General features: G+C 47.0%; 1 protein-coding gene across 2 annotated transcripts in view; it reads right to left on the minus strand.

Annotated features, from left to right (window-relative positions):
* The window catches only part of PTCHD1 (patched domain containing 1), a 66,292-nt gene extending 41,499 nt beyond the window's left edge, over positions 1-24,793 (minus strand). Inside the window, exons 1-3 of one of the 2 annotated variants that reach the window (XM_084869494.1) lie at positions 24,682-24,793; positions 24,164-24,234; positions 23,387-23,738 (exon numbers count right to left, since the gene is read on the minus strand). In XM_084869494.1, coding sequence (XP_084725620.1) covers positions 23,387-23,737 — 351 coding nt within the window. In that variant the 5' untranslated portion in view covers position 23,738; positions 24,164-24,234; positions 24,682-24,793. Of the gene's footprint in view, positions 1-23,386; positions 23,739-24,163; positions 24,256-24,681 lie in introns of those variants that run through there. The other variant, XM_084869495.1, reaches the window with a different exon arrangement.
* Between the last annotated feature and the right edge of the window lie 86 nt (positions 24,794-24,879).

The following is a 24,879-nucleotide window of genomic DNA, read 5'->3' on the forward strand; positions in this document are numbered from 1 at the left end:
CTCCCTTCTAGGAGTTTGGACTTGTAAGGAGTGATGGGCTCAGTTCTGGCATCACCTCCTCCAGGAAGCCTGACCTGGAAATTCAGATGAGGTCCTCTGGACCCCTGTGTGTGAACACATCTGTCTCATCACCTGCCATATTATCCTATACTAGAGGCCTGGTACACGAAATTTGTACACAGGAGGGGGAGGGTCCCCTTAGCCCAGCCTACACCCTCTCCAATCCAGGACCCCTTAGGGGATGACTGACTGCTGGTTTAGGCCTGATCCCTTGGGCCTAAACATCTGCCTGTTGCTACCTGTTGGAATGATGTAGCACATCCCTGATCAGGCCTAAACCGTCAGTCAGACATCCCTCTCACAAACCTGGACTACTGGCTCCTAATCATTCACCTGCCTGATCACCCTTAACTGCACCTTCCCTGTTGGCCTGATTGCCCCTCACTGCCTCCGCATGCCTGCCTGGTTGCCCCTAACTGCCCCCCCAACCCCCCACCGGCCTGGTCACTCTTAATGCCCTCCCCTGCTGGCCTAGTTTCCCCCAACTGCCCTCCCCACCGGCCTAGTAGCCCCTTCACTACCCCCCCCGCCAACCTAATTGTCCCCAACAGCCCCCCCCCCGCCAGCCTGGTTGCCCCCAACTACACCCCCCGCTGGCCTGGTTGCCCCTAACCGCCGCCCTTCTCCCCCTGCCAGCCTGGTCGCCTCTTCACTGCTCCCCCTGCCAACTTAATCGTCCCCAACTGCCAGCCTGGTTGCCCCAAACTGCATCCCCCCCACTGACCTGGTTGCTTCTCACTGCCCCCCCTGCTGGCTTGGTCACCCCCAACTGCCCCTCTCTGCCAGCCTGGTTGCCCCTAACTGCCACCCCTGCTGGTCTGATTGCCCCAACTGCTCCCCCCCTGCTTTCCTGGTAATCCCCAACTGCCCCCCCCCCCCCTTGCCAGCCTGGTCACCCCTTATGGCTCCCCCACCTGCCTGGTCGCCCCATGCAGTTTGCTGTTCAGTTGTTTGGTCGTCCCTCACTAAACCCCCTGCTGGCCTGCTTGTAGGCAGCCATCTTGTGAGGGTATGATGGTAAATTTGCATATTACCTCTTTATTATATCTATACTAATAAAAGAGTAATAGGCTAATTAGACCAGGAGACTTTCTGGATGTCCTTCCGGACAAAGCCATGGTGGCAGGGCAGAGGCAGTTGGGGGTGATCAGGCCAGGAGGGGAGGGCAGTTGGGGGTGATCAGGTTGACAGGAGAGGGGAGGGACGAAAGTTAGGAGCGAGCAGGTCAGCAGGGGGGGCCAGTTGGGGGCAAGGAGGCTAGCAGGGGGGGGGTCTTGGGGGTGAGCAGCTGGCAGGCAGAGTGGTTAGGGGTGATCAGGCAGGCAGGCAGGTGAGAGGTTAGGAGCCAGCGGTCCCAGATTGGAGAGGGTACAGGCCAGGTGGAGGGACACCCCCCCCTACAATAATCTTGTGTACTGGGCCACTAGTAAGATAATAAAACCCTAATATGCAAATTGACCGAACAGGGGAATGACTGGTTGCTATGATGTGCACTGACCACCAGGGGCAGACACTCAATGCAGTAGCTGCCCCCCCATGGTCAATGCACTCCTACAGGGGAAGCACACTCAGCCAGAAGCTGGTCTCATGGCTGGCAAGCACAGTGGCTGTGGCAGGAGCCTCTCCCACCTCCGAGGCAGTGCTAAGGAGCAGCGAGTCTAGTGGTAAGGAGCAGTGAGCAGGCAGGTAGTAAGGAGCGAGGGCTCCCGGACTGTGAGAGGGTGCAGGCCGGGTTGAGGGGAACCCCCGCACTGAGTGCATGAATTTCGTGCACCAGGCCTCTAGTAGAACATATTCTTTTAGATCTTTCAGTCTTCTTCTTCTTCTTTTGAATATATTTTTATTGACTTCAGAGAGGAAGGGAAATGGAAAGAGATAGATAGAAACATCAATGATGAAAGAGAATCATTGACTGGCTGCTTCCTGCATGCCCCCTACTGGGGAATGAGCCTGCAACCTAGGCATGTGCCCTTGATCAAAATCAAACCTGGGACCCTTCAGTCCACATTCTTACGCTCTATCCTCTGAGCCAAACCAGCTAGGGAGATATTCTTTGTTCTATCTCCACTCCCACCACACTGAAAACACAATACTCAAGACAGAACCATTCTGGGCAAGATAACATGCTCTTGTCTAAACACCTTGGCTTCACCAGCAGGCATTAGACAGTTTCCACCTAAATGTCCTGATGCCTAGCTAAACATTGGGAAGGGATCAAGCAAAAGTACTAGGTAGTTCTCAAAGACTCAGGGGGAACAGCAGCAAAAAAAAAGCAAACAAGAGGAACCTGAACACGTGAGGTAAGATGGTTACTTAAAAAAAAAAAATTATATATATATATATATATATATATATATATATATATATATATATATATATATATAAAATTGATTTTTTACAGAGAGGAAGGGAGAGGGATAGAGAGTTAGAAACATTGATGAGAAAGAAACATTGAACAGCTGCTTCCTGCACAATCCCTACTGGGTTATGTGCCCACAACCAAGGTGGAATCAAACCTGGGACCCTGGAGTCCACAGGCCAATGCTCTATCCACTGAGCCAAACCAGCTAGGGCAGATGGTTACTTTTATGTTTAAAAATAAAGATGCTGTGGCGATTTAAACACAAAACCCCCCAGCAGGATGATGCTTCTCAGCCCAGTCTAGAGGGAAGACACAGGCAGATGTTAATATATGCAGTTCTAGGAAATATAGGACATTGAAATGAGGAATAAAGAGGTTTTTAAATTCTGGGTCTGTCATTTCCTGTCTCCTTTCCCAAGGTGAAGTAGCTTTATCTAAATCAACATAAACCAGCCTTGCCCTCCCCCAGTGGTTGGCAAACTGTGGCTCTGTTGACTATGAGTTTGCTGAACACTGACTTAGACTCTAGATTTCAATAATTACAGGCTGTTGTTTCTTGTGATTAAGCAAACTCATTAGTCAACAGAGCGGCAAACCGCGGCTTGTGAGCTGCATGTGGCTCTCGAGCTGCAGTTTGCCGACCACTGCTCTAGCCAGTTTGGCTCAGTGAATAGAGCGTTGGCCTGTGGACTGAAGGGTCCCAGGTTCGATTCCAGCCAAGGGCTCAATCCCCAGTAGGGGGCGTGCAGGAGGCAGCTGATAAATGATTCTCTCTCATCATTGATGTTTCTCTCCCTCTCCCTTCCTCTCCGAAATCAATAAAGAAATATTTTTAAAAATATATAAAAACCAGACTACAGATCTCTAAGTTTTGGCTCATTTAAGAAATGGAGATCATAGGAGTTGCTTCATTACCCTGTAAATAGCATAGGCAGGAGAAAGAACCTGGAACACAGAAGGATCCCTGTAAATACCATCTTAATGCTTTCTATCCCACATTAACCGTTTAGGTAATGGTTAAACTATGCAACGTGCTTATGATGTCACCATGTACTTATGCATGATTAGAATGGATACTAGCAGGCTTTGTGACTTTTTTTAAGTCACAAAGGGGGTAAAAATGTGCTTAAAGGGGAAAACTGAAATGCTAAAGAGCAGACCCTTTTGAAACGGAAACATTTTCACAGTGCTCTGCACACAATGAGAGAGAGAGAGAGAGAGAGAGAGAGAGAGAGAGAGAGAGAGAGAGAGAGTGAGTTATATTCCAACAGGTAGCAAGCAACCCTCAGTGGGGAAAGTTCAGATTGTTCTTATGAGGCAGGGACTGGTGGTTTTGGCGGGTCACCTGTAAAAGACATTAGCTGTTCCCACTCAAGGCTCTGAGGTCCCGGAGCACCTTTCATGGAACCTGGGGGTTTGTTAGTGGTGACAGGTGACTGGGAGCCTTCCCCTGCCTGCAGTCCTGCTGACTCAGGAGAGCAGAGAGAGGCATGGGCGACCACACTCCGCACCTATTGGAGCACCTGGATGGATGCCACACAGCAACCTCCCAGGAGCAAAACCAAACCAACCCCAAATGAAAGACTTGCCTGCAGCAAGGTGGAACTGGTATCTGGGTGGTTTTAGGAGAAAGGGTGGAAGGGGCTTTTCTAGAACATGCTGAGAGGCTGACAGCAGCAAAACCACAGAATTTCACCTTGTTCTCCAACCAGACAGCCGCTGTGCTGGGGATTTCTTTGTTTGTATAAATACTTCAAAATTGGGGGTTGATAGAAAGTTGCTGTTGCTTGAATGAAATGAGGTGATGTTTAGATGGCTCAATGGAATGGTTTCATTTTCATTTAAAAATATTTGTTTAGATGAGCCAGGGGAAGACAATGAGGCTGTAACTCAACGTTTTACAATTTCACTCAACATAAAGCAAGTGGAAGAGGGTGGGCTATCTCCCTCAATGTAGCCAGACTGCTTCTTTGCTGCCTCCTCATCTTCTGCTGGTTCAGGCGTGACGGATCAGGATTGGAAGCCTGTGAGCTTTACCCTGCACTTCCTGTTTCCTCAGCCCGAGCCAGCTGCTCTGAACCCGGGCCATCTGAACCATGTGGGGAACCTACAAACTTAGATGCCTGGGCTGAACTTCACACCTCTAAATCAAGATCTCTGGCTTCCGTGGCTCAGTGGCTGAGCATTGGCCTATGTGCCACGAGGTCACGGTTCGATTCCTGGTCAGGGCACATGCTCAGTTGAGGGCTCGATCCCCAGGGTAGGACATGAATCAATGATTCTCTCTCATCATTGATGTTTCTATCACTGTCTCCCTGTCTGAAATCAATAAAAATATATTTAAAAAAATGTCTGGGCGAGGGTGAGGGCATCTGTATTTTAAAGCTTCCCAGGGGCCTAGATACACAGCCACGGTTGACAATCCATAAATCATTCATCCAATCCTGTTGATTTTTACCTTCAACATCTCTTAAATGCATCCTCTTGTGCTCCATTTTCATTGCTCCTGATTTGGTTCCAGCCCCCATAATCTATCTGGATGACAGAAAGAGTTTCCTAACACATCTTTTGTTTTTCTTCTTTTAGTCAGTCCTCCCAGCTGCCACCACTTTTTTCCAAAACACAAATCCAAACCTGTCTCCCCTCCGAATGAATGATGGAGCCTGTTTACTTCCTAGATGATGATGGAGAACAGCTGCTCCTCATTCTCAGAAGGATCTCTTTGAGTTTAAAATGTTTTCTTTTTAACCTTTTACTTTAAACTAATTGAAGACTCACAAGGAGTTGTGTCACCCTTGGAGGTCACACCATTCCAACCTCTATCTGAACCATTCTAGGTCATTTCAGTCTCGTCTGACGCGCCATTCAAATGTCAGAAATCCCATGGAGCTAACAAATCCCTCCTCTGTCATTCACATTCTTCTTCTGAAATTTAAACATAGCCAATGTGAATTCTCTCGATGTATCTCTCACTTCCACTTCCATTTCTTCTGCTTTTGCCCATGTCGAGACAAAGGGAAGGAGAGATAGTCTCTCTGCTTTCATACTCTGCAAGAGATTGCTTCAGATTTGCTACCTAGACTCTCTCCATTCCCTTCTCATTACTCTCCAAGCCCATAGATATTAGACAAACGCTCACTTTTTTTTAGCATTGTTTTTACCACTTGACAAAAGGCTTACTTTCTACCTTGTTTACTATCGTAAAGAGAAAACGCCAAGCCATCAAGTGAGAATTACTTTCTATCTGCTGCTAACATATTCATAAAAATACCCTTATCTACCTTTTCAATCCGCCCCAGGGCCTACCCTGTCTCTAAGGCCAATTCCTTCAATTGGGCTCGGGCTTTCCTTTCCTTCTTCCTTGAATTGTTTATCCCCTCTTCTCCTAAGTCCTCTTTTTCTATTAGTTCCTTCCCATGAGCTTTGAAATATGCTTCTCTCTCTCCCATATTAAAAAAAAAAAAAAGACCTCACTAGCTCAACTTCCCTTTCAAATTCTGCCACATTTCCCCTTCTTTAAGGAGCTATTTACATTTGTTTTCTCTGACTATACTTCAGGGACTCATGCTTGCTAACTTCATTTCCTCACCTCCCACTCACTTCTCAAACCACTCCAGTCTAGACTCTATCCCAGCATCAACCAAGACTCAACAATGACTTCTCAACAGGTAAATCCAAAGGCTACTTTTCACTCCTCATTTTCTTAAACTCTTAGTAGTTAACTTAAAAATGTGGGGTCAAAGTAGTATGTCGGGTGGGAATGGGAGCTGGGTGAAGGGGGCAAAGGGGAAAATGAGGGACATCTGTAATACTCTCTACAAAAATAAAATTTAAGGATATATGATGGGTAAGCATGCTGAGATTCTTATGGGAATCCAGAGGGCTTCATTAGGCATCGAGTATGGCTGTTTCACTGCTGTATCCTCCAGGATGTGCCTGACAGAGGTGCTCAGTGTGTGTGGTGTGACTGGACCTCCTCTCCCATGACTTCCATGACATGGCTTTCTTCTCTCCTCTTTTCCCTCAACTCGGCTTTCCAGTATATGTCTTACTGACTCCTTTATATGTGCCTACCTTATACATTTGCTATTGCTCAAGATTCTGTCTCTGGCACTTCTGATTTTGTGACATTCAAATAAACTCTTCTTGGGCAATTAATTCCACCTCTGTGGAATTGCTATCTTCATGCTGACCAATCTCCAGTTCACATCAATACCTCAACTCTCTTCCCAACTCCAAATCCGAATTTCCATCTGCCTTCTAAAGACTTACAAATATGTATTAATGGCAGTATTTCAACTGGTATATATACAACAGCTGAATCTTTTCCTCCAAACTGCCCTTCTACTTGTTTCCTGTAGAAAGCAACATCCTCTTTCTACTTATCCATGTGGGATATTTCTAAGCCACTATCACCCCTTTCCATTTGTTTTTTTCGGTAAACCTCAAATCTTGTTGATTCTATTTCCTTTTTTTTTTTTTTTTTGGATAGTATTTTTAGGTGTGTTCTAAAGGACACTGGTTCTTTGGGATGTTAATAGGAGTCACCGAAAAAGTATAAAGTATCTACGATCAAATAAATTTAAGGAATGCAGGGCTGGACAGACTTAAGTAGATTTCTTTTACAGAGGAACTTCTTAAAGCCTTTGATATGCTAATGTAATTAAACCTAGGAATACTACATGCATCGTTTTCCAAGTTATTTGGCCACAACCTTTTTATTTTTCTTTCTCCAAGTTATTTGGCCACAACCTTTTTATTTTTCCTTCAGCCTCAAAGGAAACATTTCTAAAACAGTTTTGTAAATGGTGATCTTAATCCCCTTTTTCCTCCTTGTGCCACTGTCCTATTCAAAGGAGACGTCCCTATCTCCAGTATCTTGTCTCTTCATCTTCTAGACTTCTCTCAGAGCTATCCTTACAAAAGTTGGAATATGACTCTGCCCAGAGTATTATCATCTTGCTCCTTACCTCTGACTAAATATTTTATATCCAACTATAATCGTGGGTTTATCTATTTTTTCCTTTTAGCTCTATCAATTCTTGCCTCGTGTATTTTAATTATCTGTTGTTAGGTGCATACATGTTTAGGATTGTTATGTCTTCTTAGAGAATGGATTCCTTTAGCCCTTCTTTATTCCTGATAACTTTCTTTGTTCTGAAGTCAGCCATATCTGAAATATAGCTACTTCAGCTTTCTTTTGATTAGTGTTAGCATGACAAACCTTTCACTATCACTTTTATTTTTAACCTTTACATTTAAAGTGGGCTTCTGGTAGACAACATATAGCTGAAACTTACTTTTTTTTTAATCTACTCTGATAGTTACTGTCTTTTAATTGGTACATATACTATTCATATTAAAGCACTTACTGATATAGTTGGATTAATATCTATCATGGTTATAGCTATTCTGTTTCCTCCTCTTCTCTGCTTTACTTTGGGAATTTATAGTATTCCATTTTACAAAACTCTTGGTATTAGACTTCTTTTAAAAAATTTAATGGCTGCCCTTGAACTTACAATATAACATAACCTACTCTAAGTTCACCTTCAAATAATACTGTGTGCTTCATGTGGACTATGTTTATATTTGAGTATTCCCAATTTCTACCTTCTGTCCCAAGTGACATGGCTGACATTTATTCCACTTATCCATATGTTATAATCTCTCAATATATTGTTACTATTACTGATTTAAAGTTATGTTTTAGATAAATTAAGAATAATAAAATGAAAAAATATTTTATTTTGCCTTCATTTTTTCCTTTATGTAGATCTGAATTTTCTGGCCGATTATAATTTTCCTTCTGGCCAAAGAACATTTCTTCCAGGAAAGGTTTGCAGGTAATGAATTCTCTCAATTTTTGTTTTTCTGAGAAAATTTTTTTAATCTCCTTTACTTTGAAGCACGATTTTCCTGGATATAGAATTTTAGGTTGGTGGTTTTTCCTTTCAACTCTAAATATTTCATTCTCCTCTCTTCCTGCTTGTGTGCTTTCTGATGAGAAGTGTGATATAATTTTTATCGTTGTCCCTCTATATTTAAGATGTCTCTCTCTATCCTCCAATTTCAAGATTTGCTTTGTCTTTGGTTTTCTGCAATTTGAATATGATATACCTAAGTGTGGTTTTATTTGTCCTGTGTTATGTGAGCTACTTGGATCTATAGTTTAGTGTCTGTCACTAATTTTGGAAAGTTCTTGGCCATTATTACGTTAAATATTTCTTCTGCTACATTCCCTCTTCTTCTTCTAGCATTTTCTAATTGTGTGTAATGTTATACCTTTTGGTGGTTTCCCACAGTTCTTGGATGTTTACTCTAGGAATCTAGGATAAAGTTTCAAAATTGTGCTTTGACCAATCCTCTTCCCTGGAGAGCAGGTTTTTGTTATGAAGAAGATGATAGATTTCACAATGATTACTCTTCTCTCTCTCCATGCCCAATCTTTGCCTTGGAATATGGTAGGGTTTCTGGAGGAGAAGCCTAAGAAAGAGTGAACCTATGACCCCTGCTCCTACAAACATAGTGAGTGCAGCTCCCAGGAGCCTTAACCTCTCATGCTATTCTACATTCAGCCTCCAGCAATTTGTCCAAATTACCATTTAAGTGTTTCTACCTGAGGTTTCTGCTTCAGGTAAACAGACTGTGTTTGTGTCTCTATAGATGTGCCTGCCTCTACGGATGTTGGGGTGGCAATTTCCCTAATGACCTCAGTTCTCTGATGTGTGCAAGAAAAGTCATTGGGCCCTGACTGGTTTGGCTCAGTGGATGGAGCGTCAGCCTGCGGACTCAAGGGTCCCAGGTTTGGTTCTGGTCAAGGGCATGTACCTTGGTTGCGGGCACATACTCGTGGAGAGTGTGAAGGAGGCAGCTGATTGATGTTTTTGACTCTCTATCCATCTCCCTTCTTCTCTGTAAAAAAAAAAATCAATAAAAAATATATATATTTTAAAGTCATTGGTTTTTAGCCTGTCTAGTCCCCCCCCCCCCCCGCCAATGTAAGATTGGAGTGATAACTTTCAAGGTCTCTACATGCTGAATCTGAAAGTTCCCCCTTACTTTGTTATTGATTGAAATACTACTTCAAGGCTGTCAGACACAAGGGGCCAAGCCTTACTAATCTATTTCTGTATTTCATGGAGGCAATGTGGACTAGTTATTTTTTTTAAATGATGCTTTAGAAACCAGACCTGTTTGAATCTTGATTCCACTGCTTATTAGTTAAGGTATAGGATGTCAGTTATTTTATCTGTGAAAAGCAGTACTGTTGACTAGAACTTTCTCTGATGATAAAAATGTTCTATGTCTCTTCTGCCCATGACAGGCACATGTGGCCATTGAGCACTTGAAAAGTGGCTAGTGCAACCCTAACCGGTTCGGCTCAGTGGATAGAGCATCGGTCTGCGGACTGAAGGGTCCCAGGTTCGATTCTAGTCAAGGGCACATACCTTGGTTGTGGGTACATCCCCTGTGGGAGGTGTGCAGGAGGCAGCTGATCGATGCTTCTCTCTCATTGATGTTTCTATCTTTTTCCCTTCCTCTCTTTAAAAAAATCAATAGAAGTATTTTTTTAAAGTGAATAGTGCAACTGAAGAAATGAAGTTATTTTAATTAAATTTAAATCAAATAGCTGCATATGGCTAGTGGCTTCTGAATTGGATAGTGCACCTCTGAGGCTATCGCAGTGTAGACAGTGGATGAACAAATATGCTATTTTTATTCTCCTTGGGTCATTCAAAATAAAAATATAGACTGATGTAATATTGCGTCATCTGGGAGTATGAGGCCATGGCAGCAAAACTTCTGGTTAGTAGACAGTAGTCCCTGACTCTAAAAGCATTTTTTTTTTTTTTAACAAAAGAAGATCGTGATGTGAAATATGTCAACTAAGGTATTTATTCTTCCCAGGGAATCCTTGCCCCAGACAAACATGTGTGCATTGAGTGCAGACACTGAGATTTGTGTGTTTTTAGCCATGTTACACTTGATATAATCTGCTCACACGTTATCTCCTAACCCTATGATGATGATAATGTTGATTCCAATATATGGGCGAGGAAATGAAGACCCCAGAGAGGTTAAGTGACTTGATCAAGGACACATTAAGGGTTCACAACCTCAGACACAGAAATTGGGGTCCCTGACACAACCCCTATTCCACCATGCCAAAAACAGTACTTACTGAACTTCACTGCAGTTCCACTTCACCTCTAACAGCACTGACATCAGACAGGTTGAAACTGAGCATTAGCTTCCAGAGCCCTCATGGTGGACACCATGCCTCTGGCAACCACAGAGCTGGGTCCTTGTCTCAGAAATACAACATGTACCTCCTGTTGTACCTGCTGTGTCTTCTGGTTTGATGTAAAAGAGGTTTCTGTAAAGGCAAGTGGCAGGTGACCGTGTGTGGGAAGTCTTTGGAAGAAAGGAAGCTTTGGCAATCACCCGGGGAAGGTAGCAACAACAGCCACAGTGTGTGTGTGTGTGTGTGTGTGTGTGTGTGTGTGTGTGAGAGAGAGAGAGAGAGAGAGAGAGAGAGAGAGAGAGAGAGAGAGAGAGAGAGTCCGGGGTGTTTATCTGAGACAGGCAGCGGAGCAGGTGCTCTGTCCAATGTGCTTGCCTTAAACTATAAAAGTAAAAGGTTCAGACTTATGCAGTACCCTTTGCAAACACCTATTACAGCATCATTCAGAATTAATTGCTGCACAAGTAACTTTTGTACCCTCCTTGCATCTCTTGGTCAGGAAGAGAGAGAGAGAGAGAGAGAGAGAGAGAGAGAGAGAGAGAGAGAGAGAGAGAGAGAGAGAGAGACTGACTCTGCCTTTTTGGAATTAGTCCTGGCAGCCAGTTACTAGGATGCTTTATAGCAGTGGCTCTCAAAGTGTGGTCCAGCAGGAACAGCATCACCATGGGAACCTGCTAGAAATGGCAGCTCTCAGTCCCCACCCCATATCTACGGATCAGAAGCTCCTCCAGTGAGACCCCAAGTCTATGATAGGACAAGTCCTCCAGGAGATGCCTGCTCAAGTTGGAGGAGCACTGCTTTAGAGTATGGAGGCAATTAAATGGCACCGAGCAATTAATTAATAAGGATACACAAAGGTTCCTCAGGACCACAAAGCCACTGCTTTAGCCAGGTGATCCTCACACCAGCACCAGCAGCCACAGCCCTGGGAGCTTGTTGGAAGTGCAGGACCTCAGCCCTGGCCGGTTTGGCTCAGTGGATAGAGCATTGGCCTGCGGACTGAAGGGTCTCAGGTTTGATTCCAGCCAAGGGCACATGCCTGGACTTCAGGCTCGATCCCCATTGTGGAGCATGCAGGAGGCAGCCGATCAATGATTTTCTCTCATTATTGATGTTTTTATCTCTCTTTCCCTCTCCCTTCCTTTCTGAAATCAATAAAAATATATTTTTTAAAAAGTGCAGGACCTCAGGCCTACTATCCCAGACCCTACTGAATCATAATTTGCATGCTTATCAAATTCCCAGGGAATTTGAAAACACATTCAAATTTGAGAACTTATCCTCACTTACACTGAAGTTTGTTTTGTTTGAAGAATGTAGGAATAGAGAATCAGGTAGGCAAAAAGATTTTCTTTGGTGGATTTGACATGGATCCTAGATAATTATAGATTTCTTTGAAACTTTAGGAAAGGAGGTGGGGGAATACAATATTCTAAATTATTAAAACCCCAATTAAGCAGAAACTTACACTTGACATTTTCACTGTGCCTGTCCCTCCTGGTCTCTGGCAACTCTGACCACTCTCTCCCCTTTCAAGTGCTTGCAGATCTCCATTGAGTGGCCAGATTATTATATCTCTGAACGCATAATAATATGGCCACTCAGTGTATATCCTATATGATAAAAGGCTAATATGCAAATTGTCCCCTTGACCAGGAGTTCGACCAGCAGGCAGGCTGGCCAACCGCCCATATCCCCTCCCTCTGGACAGGCTGACCAGACTCCACCCATGCATGAATTCATGCACCGGGCCTCTAATATACATGTATATACATTGAGTGGCCAGATTCTTATGCATTCAGAGATTATAATAATCTGGCCACCCAGTGTATTTATGTTGGCAAAATTTCCCAGGGAAACACTGTCATCATGTAAATTCATCGAGAGAGGCAAGTTATCAACTCTCTCACCTAAATTGCTAGAGAATCCCTTTTTGGCATGCCCTATTGTGAGGAGTGATGAAGATAATATGAGAATAGGAGCCCACAGTCTCCTGGAACTTTTTATTCCAAAGACACTTTCCTGGACAGGAAACGAAGGCTTCCTATGTGTGCAAAGCACTGTCAAGCATGAAGATGAATTATGAGGTTCTGAGCCCCGAGAAAGCACTTGATGAGCTGGAATGCAGTGCACCCATCCCACTGACAGCTCTGCCTAAAAACTTAGGAGCTGCATGCACAGCAGTAGGACGAATCCAATCGTCTATAATGACTCAGATGGCGTCATTAAAGACCAACAAATTGCCAATCTAAGCATTGAGAATGCAGATTGAGCACCCATTATTGCCTGTTGGATCAAAGAAAAAAATGCCTCCGCATGTCTTTACCCAACAGGCAATAATGGTTCTGAAAAAGCTGGCAAATATGAGGAAGTAATAGTCATTTTCAAAGCAATACTGATAACACATCTTACAAAACACTAAGGAATAGGCTTACACAGTGCCTCCACATACCGTATCTCATTGCATCCTTACCATGAGTGGGAGCGGGGGAAGCTATTGCATCCAGTGAAGATGAGGAACCTGCTTCTCTGGGATTAGGAAACTTACCCCAAATCACTATAAGAACTTGGACTTGAACTTGGCTTTCCTTACTCCAAACCCAGTGTTCTGTTCACAACAGCCGAATCTGAGCCTTGCTACTCATAGTGGACTCCACTGGACCAGCAGCGTAAGTATTGCCTGAGAACTTGTTAGACATTCAGAATTACGGTCCCACCCTAGGCTGAATCAGAATCTGTATTTTCCCTACATGCCCAGGTGATGTGTGGGTACCTTCAAGAGCCTAAGAGCCATCAAGCTTACTCAATATGACCGCCAGATACCAAAACAAGAACAAAAACAAATGACAACAGTGAAAACATCACAAAATTAAGGGACTGACTATTGCGAAGATTTTTGAGAACTTATAATGATTTTTTAAAAATGTGCTTCATGTTTATATTTGAGTAGACTTGTGGCCCAATTTTTGAGACTTTAGTTCATGCAATTAAGGACACGTGTAGTAGAGAGCTGGCTTCCAGGGTGCTCCCTGGGAACTGCAGAGTGCTCCGCCCTCCCACATGGGAATGGGCCACTGGATACGGAGATCAAGTTTACACCTTTCCAAACTGTACTCGGACCAGAGAAGGTGGTCAGTTGTCGGGTTTCCTAAGAATGTCTCCTCATATAAAGTAAATGTCAGAAGATCCTGAGGCAGAATGGATGCTCATTGCTCACCATCAAGTTTGGAACCAAGATTTACCAAGAACCAAAAAATGAAGACAGATTTAAAGAAATGACATGGCTGTGCTACCAGACCAAATTATATTTGACCAAAATAAATTAATGGGGAAAAGAGAGAACATTTTCCATCCTCTAAGTCATCAACCAGCAACAATGTATTGAGGACCTACTGCACAGTCCACATTATGCTAGGTCCTAAGAGAGATTTGAAAATATGAGGCATTGTTCCTATGCCTGAAGCGCTTATGATCTTGCTGAAGAGAAACTAACGTGACAATACAGCAAATTATGTAATAGTGTATAGCTAAGCATTCAAGAATATGGCTATGACTGAAAGCCAGATGGCTTTAAAGGAGGGAAGGAGCCATTCCGGAAGGCCTCCTAAAGTAGGAGACAAGTAAGTCTGAAAGAGGGAGTGAATGCAGTTTGAGAGAACAATAAAAGAGGATCTTTGAAGTGGCCATCTTGATCTCTTGTTACCTTTCAGATGGAAAAACATCAAGACACATGATTTCACCCGTATGTGGGATATAAAACTGAAAGCAGCAAATGAACAAATAAGACAAACAAGCAAAGACGTATAGACACAGACAACAGTATGGTGGATGCCACAGGGAAAGGGAGGTGTGGGGAGAAAAGCATAAAAGGGATCAAATATGGTGATGGAAGGAGACTTGACTTTGTGTGGTGAACACACAATGCAATACACAGATGATGCATTATAGAATTGTACACTTGAAACCTATGTAATTTTAATAACCAATGTCACCCCAATAAATTAAATTTTTAAAAAATGTAGATGTGTGAAAATGGGGGCCTGTAGGCTTCTCTTGTATTCCTAATGGGAAGAGGAGCAGGGTACTTAAATGCAGGGGATGTTGGCATACAAAACCAGAAGGCCTGCTGGTGTCCAGGCCCTGTCTGGAATCATGTTTACCACCATCCAGTGACAAAAAGCAAAATGGCAGTTGCTTATCAAATTGAAGAATAAACCGAACAGCTATGCTGGATCATTCTTGCCTGTAAGCTTCATGGAGCTGGGGTCATGGCCATGTTGTTGAGCGAAGGGATGAACATCCCCTAGGAATGTGGACCCACAACTTCCAGATGTGTAACTCCAGGTGGGGGGTCAGACCCTTAGGGCAGATGTTCTCATGGTCCCAAACACATCCTCTCAGTTCACCCTCACCCCTGCATGTCAAAGCCACTTACTGCAACCCCCTGCAGCTCTTTTACAAAACAACAACACAAACAATTCTGATGATAGGGACACATATAGCATCTGAAATGGCCAGATGTTTATTTAATGCTCCCGGATCTAACGGAGGCTGGAGAGGTGGGGATTAAATACCCAGTTTCTTCATCTCAAGTTAGGGTTACTTGGTCACATGTTCTACAGTGCCTCCCAGAGTTCTTTAGGGAGACGGAGTCCTGGGTGCCCACAGTGGACGCTGCCTTGAGAATACTCCCTTGACTGGCTTCCTGCTACTCCCTTTTTTTTTTTATGTCCCCACTAGAGGCCCGGTGCACAACATTCGTGCACTGGGGATTGGGAGGGTCCCTCAGCCTGGCTTGCATCCTCTCACAGTCCAGGACCCCTTGGGGGATGTCCGCCTGCTGGCTTAGGCCCACTAGCCAGCAGGCGAACATCCTCTGAGGGGGCCTTAGCGCTGCTGCAGAGGTGGGAGAGGCTCCTACCACTGCTACTACAGTCATTAGCTGTGAGCCTGGCTTCTGGCTGAGCGGCACTCCCCCTGTGAGAGCACACTGACCATCAGGGGGCAGCTCCTGTGTTGAGTGTCTGCCCCCTGGTGGTCAGTGCACATCATAGCAACCAGTCATTCCACCGTTTGGTCGATTTGCATATTAGCCTTTTATTATATAGGATTTCCTTACTGGTGTTTTTGGACATTAACCCTCAAGGTAACTGCTTGTACCCCAATCCTCATCTCGATTACACATGGAACCCACAAATGAAACCTAAAGTAGAAGACCTACCAATGGGCCTCTTTCAAAATACCAGAAACAATATTCTCAAGAGGATTTCTTCGAGAGCGAGGAGATAAAAATAGCTTGCCCATCCCCTCATTGCCTCCTTTTGTTCAAAATCTGCATTCTGAAGTTGAAGGCACGACCCAGTATTCAGGGTTTCCCATATAAAATACCAAGTGGCGTTGATTTCTGTTTTTTTCTTTTTTTTCTTTAAAGGTTAGAGATTACTCACCTCCCCTGCTGGTCATTAAATCAGTCTGGCAGGATTCCTCGGAAGTTGTGTGGCCTTCCAGGCATGTGGCGGCAGCACAGGCAGTGCCTCAGACAGGCCTGCTCGCTGTGATGTGCTACGGAGCAGGTGACTTCAAAGGTCTAGCTCACGCATCACTCGAGGCTCACACTGAGCCCCAAAGTCAGCTACCAGATGGCACGTCCCACAAAGTCAAACCTGGTCAGATCCCCAGCGCATTGCCTCTCCTTAACTCCTGTGCCAAGAGCTGCCGCAACTTCTCAGGCAGGAGACAAACCATCTCTTTGAACTTACTTCTTCTCCTCTCAGTTACCCCAAGGAGTCGCCAGTTAAATGTGCAGCTGTTTTGGGAGGCTTGTAAGTCAGGCGAATCCTGAGAGGTTCCCTTTTTCTGTTAATTAAAAAAAAAATCATTCTGCTCTGTCTAATGTAGCATCCATGGAGATCCTATGAGTCATTGAAAAGGTGGGCTTCTTCTCACGCTCCAGCTTTATATTTAAATGTTCAGTTTTAATTAGCAGTTTACCCAAAGTCTGTCCCAAGTGCTCATCCATGCGGGGAAGTGAAAGATTGCTCTCCGAATCTAAATGATACGCGCCAGGTGGGCATCGGAGGATACTAGTCACACAACTGAAATGTACTCAGAAACCAGACAACCCTAGAAAAATATGATGCTTCGATTATCTAGATATGCCGCCTATGAAATCAAAGGAGAATGAAAAGCAATCCTGATCTCTTCTTAAATTTCCCCGAGTGCAAAAATGAAGCGCAAAACCACTATGCTGTACGCCTGAAAACACTAAGACCGTATTGAATGTCAGCCATCGTTGAAAAATTCAAAGACAATTGAAAAGGCAGCTGGCTGGTCCAGCAGATACACACATACTGCCCTGTCAGGTCGAGGCTTAATCTTTTCGAAAAGTATCTGCCACTCAGAAAACTCACCGAAAGGACTGGATGGCCCACGATGTCACAGCGCCTGTCACCAGACAAAGCACCCGGAGACGCTGAACGCAGATTGCTGCATTAGCCTCTGCGGACGTGACCTTTAAGGTGCCTTCCTAGCCCAGGGGTCTTTGATTCCTGGTCCCTTAGATGCAAGTTCTTCTTTGGACATTGTATGTTCAGAAACACAAAGCAGATGGACGAGGCAGAAAAGCACCAGCTCCTGCCTCCCGGGCAGGCCACCACTCACAGGGGGGTCTCACATGCTCTGGACAAGCCCGGCCCAGGGAGTGGCTGCTCCAGAGAGAGGGTCAGAACAGCCGGGAATGGGCACTCTGACAAGTCCTAAGGCCAGGGTCAGCTCGGCACCTTTGCCACTCAAGCAGTTCAGACTGCGTTCTGTTTCTAGGGTTCCTCTTCAGCGGGACTTAGACCATAGAGGGCAGAGCTACAAGATAACTGTACCATGGGGAAGGCCACACTGAAAAATCTGGTCTCTGCCCAACTGCCCCAAAGAGCATTTCCTGAGAGGTCATGGTATTTGCCCCCCAAGTTCTAGAACATTTTGGCAGTTTTTCATTTTATATAATCATTGCAGCTGCAAAAAAAAACCCCAAAATAAAAAAATAAAATAAAATAAAAACACCCAAAACAACCCCCCCCCAACTAATAAAACAGAAGAAACAAACAATAGAACAGAATCCATGATCTCCACCCACTAGATGCCAGTAGCAACCCACTGCCAGTTATGCCAATCACAAATGCCTCCAACCATTGCAAGTGTCCCCGGGGGGCACGGCCACCCCGGGTGAGCCACTGCCTTCGAGGTTAACAGTATTGACGTCTTGAAAATGTCCTAGTAGAAGAGGTTTGGAACACAGGACAGGAACTTCTTCAGGCAAAGGACTAAAGAGGAAACACTTTTTACTTTGAGAGCCACATGCCATCTTCACCTCCTATTTTGCTTTGTTTTTGTCTGGATATATATTTTTTATTTTTTAAAATATATTTTATTGATTTTTTACAGAGAGGAAGGGAGAGGTATATAGAGAGTTAGAAACATTGATCAGCTGCCTCCTGCACACCCCCACCGGGGATGTGCCCACAACCAAGGTACATGCCCTTGACCGGAATCGAACCTGGGGCCCTTTAGTCCACAGGCCGATGCTCTATTCACTGAGCCAAACCAGTTAGGGCTGTATATATATATATTTTTTAAATGTAAAAACTTCTAATCTTGAAAACAGGCTTGCGTATGCAGATGCTTAGACTAGAGGGAAAGAAATGTTGGCGGTCCCTTTAAGGATGGGACGTGCTGAGGCAGTGTGTGGAAAAGCTGGGATCCCCATCCAGCTACCAGGTCTCCGTGACCCTGAGCTAGCAATTATGCTGCCCTTCTTGGAAAACATAAAAAGTTTAAATAAAATAGAAACCCGGTATTTGAACAAGATGACATTCCCCAGTAAGTGGAAGTACGCCTGCATTTCAGTGATGTGTCCTTCCCTTGGTCGGGGGGGTGGGGGGGATGGAGGGGGAATCCTGCAAAGAACCTACCCAATTTCAAACCTGAAATTTACAGAGATTAACAAGGACAGAGAAATGGTTTCTTGGAAAAAGAGAAGCCTATCAATTGTCTGCAAAGTTGTAGAAATAAAAATGTCCTCTTGAAAATCGATTTTCAAGTGGTTTCTGGGGAATTTTCTTTACCTACCACATAAGGCTCTGAGTAAACCAGGGCTGGTGATTTTTTCAAAAAAAAAATATATTTCTTTATTGATTTCAGAGAGGAAGGGAGAAGGAGAGATAGAAACATCAACGATAAGAGAGAACCATGGATCGGCTGCCTCCTGCACACCTCCTACTGGGGATGGAGTCCACAACCCAGACATGTACCCCTGGCTGGAATCGAACCTCGGACCCTTCAGTCCTCAGGCTGATGCTCTATCCACTGAGCCAAGCCGGCCAGAGCAGGGCTGGCCCATTTGACAAGTATGTACTGAGGGTCCATGAGGTGCCAGGGACTGTGTGAGGCACTAGAGCTGAGTCTACCTGAACCTGGCCAATGAACAGCCTCAAACTTCCAATTCCCACGTTCCTCATCCAGAGATTTTTTTCAGTAAAAGATGCGATATTTCTGTCTTTGGATATTGCTTTCTGTTTTGCTTTGGGTACTCAGAATTTCTGTACAGGGTGGGGCCAACGTAGGTTTACAGTTGTTCATATGGAAAAGAATACAATAATTAATGCATAATAACACAAGGATAAATTCTGTTTCAAATACTTAACATTGGAAGCCTACTTTTGCCCATCACGCTGTGACTTTTCATTGACATCAGGAAGAATAGGTCAAGAGAATCTATAATAATAAAAGCGTAACATGCTAATTAGACCAGACTCGCTTCTGGATGACCTTCTGGGCGAAGCCAGGAAGTAGGAAGGAAGGCCTACTCTTGCACGAATTTCATGCACCGGGCCTCTGGTGTTCTTATAATCCACTAACCACTGTTAAGAACAAAGGTATGGGCTGAGTATGAGACTTTGGTCAAATATCCTTCATTTGTATAACAGAAATGTACATTTTAAGTCATTCAAGTAGTTTATCATATGGAAGGCAGTGCATTACAGTGAAAAGAGTCAAACACTCTGGGTCCCAGCCAGTCCTGGTTCTCTTTGTCTTTTTTCATGGACAAATCAGCTAATATTTAAAGAGTAGTATTCGCACTTGTAAAATGGAACCACAGCTCATTCCTGCCTACCCCGAGGCACTTACTGTATCTAAACATCCTAATGTTTACATTTTATAAAGTGTCATAAAGGCGAAAGCATCATTTCAAAGAGCGGACTGAACTGGTTCCTCGCTCTCCACAGATGATTCTGGAATAAACCAAGTATCATCTTGATCACAGCCCAGATCAATTATCAACAAGACCTTCTTGTACTTCATTTTAGATGATTAAGAAATAAAAAACAGAACATCTCTATTTAAGCTCCTGAGACACTACCCAGAAATTTGCTCTGAGAGAAACATTGTGTATTTTCTGTTAAAATATGATAATGAGCTAAATTTAATCTTCTGGTAAAATGGAGACTTTTGAAGATCAACATTTATTTAAAGAGGTTCAGAACTTAATGGCTGATCCCTTACCAGCATCACAAGGCTCTACCCAACTTTCATCCAAAATGACATCTTTGCCACACTGCCTGGAGAGGAAACCACTGGGGGAGTCCCGTCCCCCCTCATAGTTTGGGGCCCAGTTCTATGCTGTACGGTCAGAGGATGGCAAGCATATCCCTTGCCCAAATTTGAGAAAGCCCCTCCCAATCAGATCAGCTGCTTTTCAAATGTGGATTTTTTTTTTCTGTGATACTCGCAATTATATTTTTAAAAAATCAACCTGGGTTTTTATTTTTTGTCATCATCCTAGTCTAGTCCAGTTTAGATCAGAAAGTAGCTGGACTAGCCCTAACCGGTTTGGCTCAGTGGATAGAGCTTCAGCCTGTGGACTGAAGGGTCCCAGGTTCGATTCCGGTCAAGGGCATGTACCTTGGTTACAGGCTCATTCCCAGTAGGGGGTGTGCAGGAGGCAGCTAATCAATGTTTCTCTCTCATTGATATTTCTAACTCTCTGTCCCTCTCCCTTCCTCTCTGTAAAAAGTCAATAAAATGTTATAAAGTAGCTGGACTAATATCCCAAGAAGGGTCTCCTTCATTGAATCAGCCTGAGGTGGGAATCTGATGGGAATCTGAGGTATGACCAAGAACGCTATGAGGAGTGAAGGACATGACCCGGAAGTTACTTCCTCTAGTTTCCTAGTGGGGCCTGAAAGGGCCTTGAGCCTACTTCCGCTTTGCGCACCTCACTTCTAACGCAGTGCAATCAACCAGGCAGGGGCTGGCTGGGGTTGTGTACAATGTTAACTGTCAGTGCTGTCCCTGATGCCAGCAACTGAGTATCAGCATGACACTAGTAGGGGCAGACACAGTGATCCCACTCCTGACACCTTTTGGAAAGGACACGTCTCCATCATGCCTCTAATAGAAAGAAAGAAAGAAAAAATAAGTGCTCATTCTCGCACTTTACATTACCATGACTACTGAAGGTCCCTTTTTCGGTCCTCCGTCTCCATACCTACCGAGTATAGGAGTTGGATGTAGAAAGAAAAACACGGATACATAAAATCAAAGGCAATCCCCCTCAGTGTCCTAAGTCTGTGTTTTTATAAGCTGTTGGAATTTATTGGACCAGAGAGCCAACGGCTGGAAATCAGTTCTGAGCGCTGTGCCACTGAGTTTTGATTTTTCCCAGACTCCTAGCACATGAAAAAGCACCCAGCAATTCACTGGCAAGACTGTTGTCCTTTCAAGCTGCCCTTTAGACATGGAGGCAAAGCCAGCCTCCCCCTCTCTCCAACTTTCTCTTAGAATACCATTTTCTGTCTTGAACAGATCAAAGTCAAAACGGAGACAAACAGGCCAGTTTAGCAGAGATCTGATGTGCCTTTTGATGTCTCATTAACCTTGAGAGTGAATGTAATTGGTGATTGCCCATCACACAGGCTTGGGGGTTTGTTGGGGGGGGGAGGGGCAGCCAGTGGAAACATCACCTTGGGGGGGCGGGATACAAAGAGAAACATCATTTAGTAGATCCTCTGGCAAAACATGGGGCAGCTTTCCAACTGTCAGGATTGGCTAAAGGATAGTTTCCTTCAGCCTGTGATGAAACTACTACGTGTTTTCATGAGAAAGCGTTTGGAGCTGTCTCTGTCTGCGTGCCCAAATACTCTCAGTGAGGTATTGGGGTGTGTGTGTGTGTGTGGGGGGACTTTGATGTTGGAAATATAATCGTGAGAAAAGCAAACATTTTGGGATTCATGGTACTAAGGCTCTGTGATGAGTATGTGTAACGTATGTGCCATGGATGTGGGAATGCCCTAATTCCATGGAGTCCCTAGTTAGATTCCCATCATTACTAATCACTGATGGATAATGTGTCAACAGACAGAGGGAGGGAAATTAGCAGGTCTCTGGGGATAAGGGGTTACCCTTGGGGGAAAAGAGAAGGACAGAGTCCCCCAGGTTCACTGGCTGACTCCTCTTGGGCTAAGAGGACTAGCAATCTAAAGGGCTTCTGATCCCAGCTCCAGACCAGAGACCCACACAAAAGCGCCCCCCCCCCCCAATCTCTTTGCCCAGGGCTCCACCTGGGACTGGCTCGCTCTGCCCTCCCCAGGGAAGCACCATATGTCAACATGCCCCATAATGCCCACCAGGGACTTGCATGGACTCGTCTCCCCTATTTTTGCTTTTCTCCCCCAAAGTCTCCCCCTTCTCCACCTTTCGCCCCCACTCCTCTGCTTAGGAACTTCCAGAAAGTTATCACCACGAACCTCACTTTTCACACCAGATTCCCACTGCAGGCTGATGACTGTGCCTGTGTCTGTGAGAGCCACCCTCTGACGGGCTGCTGGCCTCCCTGTGCTCCTGGCAGGGCCACGCAGCCTGGCGCTCGTCCTCACCCTCTGGCTCTGCCCCTCCCCCTCGCGCCCCAATGCGCCCCAAGAAAAGCGGATCCGCGGAATCCCCTCTTTTCCCCAGGAAGTTTCTGCATTTCGGAGGAGGAGAGGAGCGGAAAGATGAGATACCTGTGAATTACAAACATCATGTCCTACCCCAGCAGACAGAGATGGCTACCTCGCTCCCGCTCCCGCTCCCGGGGAGAGGGCAGCAGGGCGACCCCTGTCCTCCTCAGGGACCGCACTTCTTTCTGGGTGGGTGGGAGGGAGGAAGGCGTTTTCCTCACCATCCCGCCTTGCATTCCCTCGCTCCTCACTGCCCCTCCACACAGCCCTTCCCCAAAGGCTCCCGGGGCCAGGAGGGAGAGAAAAGAAGAAAGGGAGGGGGTGTCTCGGAATCCCCTCGTGCATCGTATTTAGTTTCCAACTAGCAGGACTTTTGAGTACGTATCGTCTTGCTCTGCTCCTTCCCGGCCCAGTGACCCCAAAGCCGCCCAACCCCCAGACCTCTGCAACCAAAACAAGCGCACTGACCGCGGCACCCCGGCCGCCGCCACCCCAACTGTTGCAGCGGCTGTCTGGGTGGCGACGGCGGCCGGGGCTGAGCCGGGTCTGGACCCGCACACTCCCGCCCGGGATGCTGGGGGGCTCCCCAGGCGGCCTCGAGGTGCAGGGGAGCCCCTGCGGCAGCCGCCCAGGCTAGGAGAAGCGGCGCTGTGCCCCCTGGACCCCGCGCCCGGCCAGCCCCAGCCGCCGGCCCGCGGAGGCTGCCCGCGCCCGCCCCCCTCTCACCTTTAGGATCAGGTCGGTGTGATGTTGGTCCAGCATGTTGGCTTTCTGGAAGGAGGTGACGATGACCCGGCCGTAGCGGCCCGGGGTCTGCAGGTCGGAGTAGAGCCGGTGCTTGGAGCGATTGACCGGGAAGAGGCTGTTCACCAGGTTGCGCTCGATCTTGGCCAGGCTGTGCTGGGGCGCCAGCAGGTGCTCCACGCTCTCCTCCACCTGGTAGCGGCTGAAGCTGGCGCCGAGCAGGATGGAGATGAGCACGGGCGCCGAGGCGAAGAAGACGGGGTGACTGGCAATGAAGTGGCCGAGCCGGGAGAAACACGTCCTCAAGCCCCTGTGCAGGACCTGCCGCAGCATCCTAGAGCAGAGCGGGCGCGGGAGGAGGGCGAGGCGCGGGCTCGGCGCGGGCTCGGGCGGCGGCGGCGGCGGCGGCGGCGGTGGCGCCCGCGGTGGTGGCGGCGGCGGCGGCGGCGGCGGCGAAGGCGAAGGCGACACCCGGAGCTCTCCCGGAGCCGCGGCGCCACCATCGGGGGGGAGTCCCGCGCCGCGCCCCGGGGGGGTCCCCTCGGGCCGGAGACACGCCCTCCGGCCCTCGGCGCCGCCTGCCCGGGGAGCCCCCCAGCCTGGCGGCCTCCGCGCGGCCCCCACCCCGCCCTCCCCCGGACGCCCGCCCCGCCCGCCGCCGCCTCCCCGCCCGAGGGGCTCCGCGCGGCCGGGCCGGTGCCCGGCTCAGCGCGGGAGGGGCCCGGGGCAGCCCCCGCGGCGCGTCATGACCCCACTCACCCGACCCGAAGGCCAACGACGGGGTGGCGCGGGGAGCGGCGGCGCTATCCCGGAGCACTCGGCGCGCCAGCCTAGGAACACGAGGACTGAGGATGCCAGGCTACACCCAGTCCCTGCCCGCCCCGCGCCCCTCCCCCGGCCCGCCGCTCACGCCTCCTCCTCCCCGTTATCCTCAGGGGAGACCCGGGGATGGAGACAGAAAGGGCCCCGATTTCCCAAACAAAAAGTAAAGAGTTCTCCCGGGGGCATGGGGCGGACCCCCTCCGCGCCCAGCTCCCCCGGAGGGAGGCGGAGAGGAGGCGGCTGAGCCTGCGTGCGCCCCGCTCTCTCTCCCGAGCTCAGGTGGCGGCGCGCACTGGCGGGTGCGGGGAGGGGGGCGGGGAGCGGAGACGCTCGAACGTGGGGATCACGCCTCCCTCCAAGTAAGAGCCATTTAAAAGATCCCGACGCTGCAGTTTCCGCGGGACCGCGGGGTGCGTCCCCCCGAAAGGCGCCTGTTGGAGGCTCTTTATACAAACCCTCCTTGAGGATCGCTCCAAAGGGATCGGGGTCGGGCAGGTCCGCTGCGCGCCCCTCCACCTCCCCGCCCCGTCCCCCCAGTAATAAAAGTGTTGGTGCTGATGGTCAGTCCCTGGAGCCGCGGGTCATCAGGGCTCTGGTGCTTTCAGACTCCGGGCTCTCCGCCCTGCCTCCTCCTCCTCCTCCTCCTCCTCCTC

The sequence above is a fragment of the Pipistrellus hanaki genome (assembly GCF_964339955.1).
Source record: "Pipistrellus hanaki genome assembly, chromosome: X".
In the NCBI taxonomy this organism is placed as follows: domain Eukaryota; kingdom Metazoa; phylum Chordata; class Mammalia; order Chiroptera; family Vespertilionidae; genus Pipistrellus; species Pipistrellus hanaki.